Source organism: Oryctolagus cuniculus, chromosome 20, assembly GCF_964237555.1.
Source record: "Oryctolagus cuniculus chromosome 20, mOryCun1.1, whole genome shotgun sequence".
NCBI lineage: Eukaryota > Metazoa > Chordata > Mammalia > Lagomorpha > Leporidae > Oryctolagus > Oryctolagus cuniculus.
Genome location: NC_091451.1, coordinates 38,972,157 through 38,974,736, shown reverse-complemented (window position 1 = coordinate 38,974,736; position 2,580 = coordinate 38,972,157). Strand labels below are relative to the sequence as shown.

Sequence of the window (2,580 nt, the reverse complement as noted above, 5' to 3'; positions counted from 1 at the left end):
GAGACAGAGAATCTTCCATCTGCTGGCTCACTCCCCAAGTGGCCACCGTGGTCAGGAGCCAGGAGCTCCATCCCTGGCTCCCACGTGGGTGCAGGGGCCCAAGTACCAGCGCCATCCTCCGCAGCCCTCCCAGGCCTGGAGGCTGGACCGGAAGGGGAGCAGCCTAGGGGGTGCCAGTGTCACAGGCGGCAGCTTCAGCCTCCCAGCCACAACGCAGGCCCCTCTTTTATTTTCTTTATAAATAATTACAGATAAGCTTAGGTTTCTAAAGCTACCTTCCAAGGAGATAGCTTCTACCAGGGATGACACTGCCCCCTAGGGGACATTTGGAAACTTGCAGGTGCGCGCCTGAGGCACACAGATGGGGAGAGAAGCCAGCCTGTCTGTTTTTAATCAGAGTTATTGTCGGTGAGAAGTTTAAAAAAAAAAAAAAAAAGTGTGAGTGACACAGCCGCAGGTCGGCCAGCGCGGGGAAAGCCCTGGCCCCCGACCGCCGCAGCCGCGCCGACGGCCGCCCTCGGGTCAGAAGAGCCCTGTTCTTCCCCGCAGGTTCCCCACGCGCGACGGAAGCTCCCCCCACCCACCCGCCACCAGGGCAGGTGCAGCGGTCGGGAGGAGACTGGGGTGCGGGCAGCCAGTGCGGTGGGCGGGACGGGAGTTGAGGGCGGGACAGGGCGGTGCCCCGGGTTGCTCCCTGGTTATAAAGCCCCGTGGCCATCCTCGAGTCCTAGCCAGGTCTGCTGGACGACGGCCTCGCGATGGTGGGTGAGTCTTGTCCCCACCCTGGAGGGGGAGGGGGTCCGCGGGGGTCTGCATCAGCGACTCGCTGACCCCTCCCTCCCCGCCCATTCCCTGCCCTGTCTCCACCCAGGAATGCTGGTGGGCGCTGTCGTGGCCGGGAGTGAGTGACCTGCATGCCCACAGTCGCGAGGCCTTCAGCTGGGACTTTGGGGGACCTTAGAGACGCGGCACGGTGGGGGGGGGTCCACAAGGCTGGCTCCCCCTCCCCAGCCGCAGGGGTTGGGGGCGGCCCAGGGAGGTGGGCGGGACTCTGGGGAGAAGAAGACACGGGGGCGGGGCGGGGCGGGGCGGGGGGGGAGGGCAGGGAGCAGACAGGACCACCAGCAAATAGAGTGGCCTGTTCCAGCCTCAGGAGGGCGGTGACTTCCCCAGTATGGCACAGCACGCGAGACCCCTGGTCCTCGCCTGGCCCCTTCGCCTCTTCTGCCCCTCTTCTTTATCTTGGGAACCCCCTCCAAGCTGAGGCCCCCAGGAGCTGCCAGGAGGTTCTCAGGGGCTCCGTCCGCTGAGCGACCCCCATCCCGCCCTCTTCCCCTCGCAGCTGTGGCGGTGGGGGCTGTGCCCGTGGTCCTGGGCGCCTTGGGCTTCACTTCCGCGGGGATCGCCGCCGGCTCCGTAGCGGCCAAAATGATGTCCGCAGCAGCTGTGGCCAATGGGGGCGGAGTGGCCGCGGGCAGCGTGGTGGCCACTCTGCAGTCCGTGGGTAAGTGGCCTTGTCCTGTCCCTGCAGTGCCCCAACCCTCAGCATCCTGCCTCTACTGCCAGGTTCTCTGGCTCCTCCTGAGTGTGGGAGTAGCTAGTGCCAGGTGCGGGGGAGGGGGAGGGGGGCCCCTAGGAGCATGATGCCTGGGCTGGGGTCAGCCCTGCTGGGCTCTGACACCTGGGTGGCCTGGGCAGGTCCCCCTCACCCAGCCTCAGAGGTGAGGGAACCCCCTCGTCTCTCAGTGCCCATCCTCCACTCACCCTTTCAACCCTCCAGCGAGCATCCTTTGCCCAAAACAGAGCCTTGAGATGGGGGTCGTGGGGAGGGGTGGTCTCAGGACAGGAGGAGGAATCCGGGTGGGATCTCTGGGTCTCAGCCTAGCTCTCTGGGGCTCACGCTCTGTCTTCCCCAGGGGCCGCTGGACTCGCCATGTCATCCAAAGTCCTCCTCGGCACTGTTGGGTCGGCTTTTGGCGCCTTGGTAACATTCAAGAAGACACCCCCTTCGTCCTCAGCTGAACCCAAGTGAAAGTGGACCCCCAGGAACTCCCTCCCCGCCCCACTAGTCAGAAACATACTGAATAAAATTACCTGCAAACGCATCTCCTGGCTTCACTTCCTGTGACTCTGGTGGCAGTTGTGAGCTGTGGATTTCGTCTCCTCCTCCTCCCAGAGGGACAGGGGAGATGGCAGGTGGACCAGGCACAGAAGCAGCCGGTGGGACACTTTGCTGGGTCTCAGGTTTACAGGGAGAGGCCCTATGGCCCGGGGGTGTTGGGGGGCCTTCCGTGGGCCTCAGTGTACCCCTCATTCAGTGTGGGAGGTGATAGAGGGTCCCGGTGGGAGGCAGGGTGAGCGGTCGCCACTGGCCCCAGAGTCCCCATCCTTCCCTGTGAAATGACACCAGAAGCCCGAGGTGAGCCAGACACTGCCCTATCCGTGCCAGACCTCAAGTCTCACCAGCAGGCGACCAGGAAAGCACCCAGAAAATGCAGCGTGCCGAGTGCTGTCGGGCTCTGGGCATTGCAGGCACTGGAGCCGGACTCGGGCACGGTCACCACGCAGGCTGAGTTTGTA

The 2,580-nt window shown here is 64.3% G+C and overlaps 1 protein-coding gene across 2 annotated transcripts; it reads left to right on the top strand.

The window, feature by feature from the left end:
* Window positions 1-649: 649 nt before the first annotated feature.
* On the top strand, window positions 650-2,105 carry LOC103345926 (interferon alpha-inducible protein 27-like protein 2). Of its 2 annotated transcripts, XM_017339139.3 has the most exons (4): window positions 650-765; window positions 872-901; window positions 1,343-1,504; window positions 1,917-2,105. In XM_017339139.3, exons 1-4 carry the CDS (start codon window positions 759-761, stop codon window positions 2,030-2,032), a joined length of 315 nt encoding a protein of 104 aa, XP_017194628.3. In that variant the 5' UTR covers window positions 650-758; the 3' UTR covers window positions 2,033-2,105. The 2 variants fall into 2 exon arrangements, with proteins under 2 accessions (XP_017194628.3, XP_069921668.1); XM_070065567.1 differs by lacking the exon at window positions 872-901 and having other exon boundaries at window positions 683-765.
* Window positions 2,106-2,580: the final 475 nt, after the last annotated feature.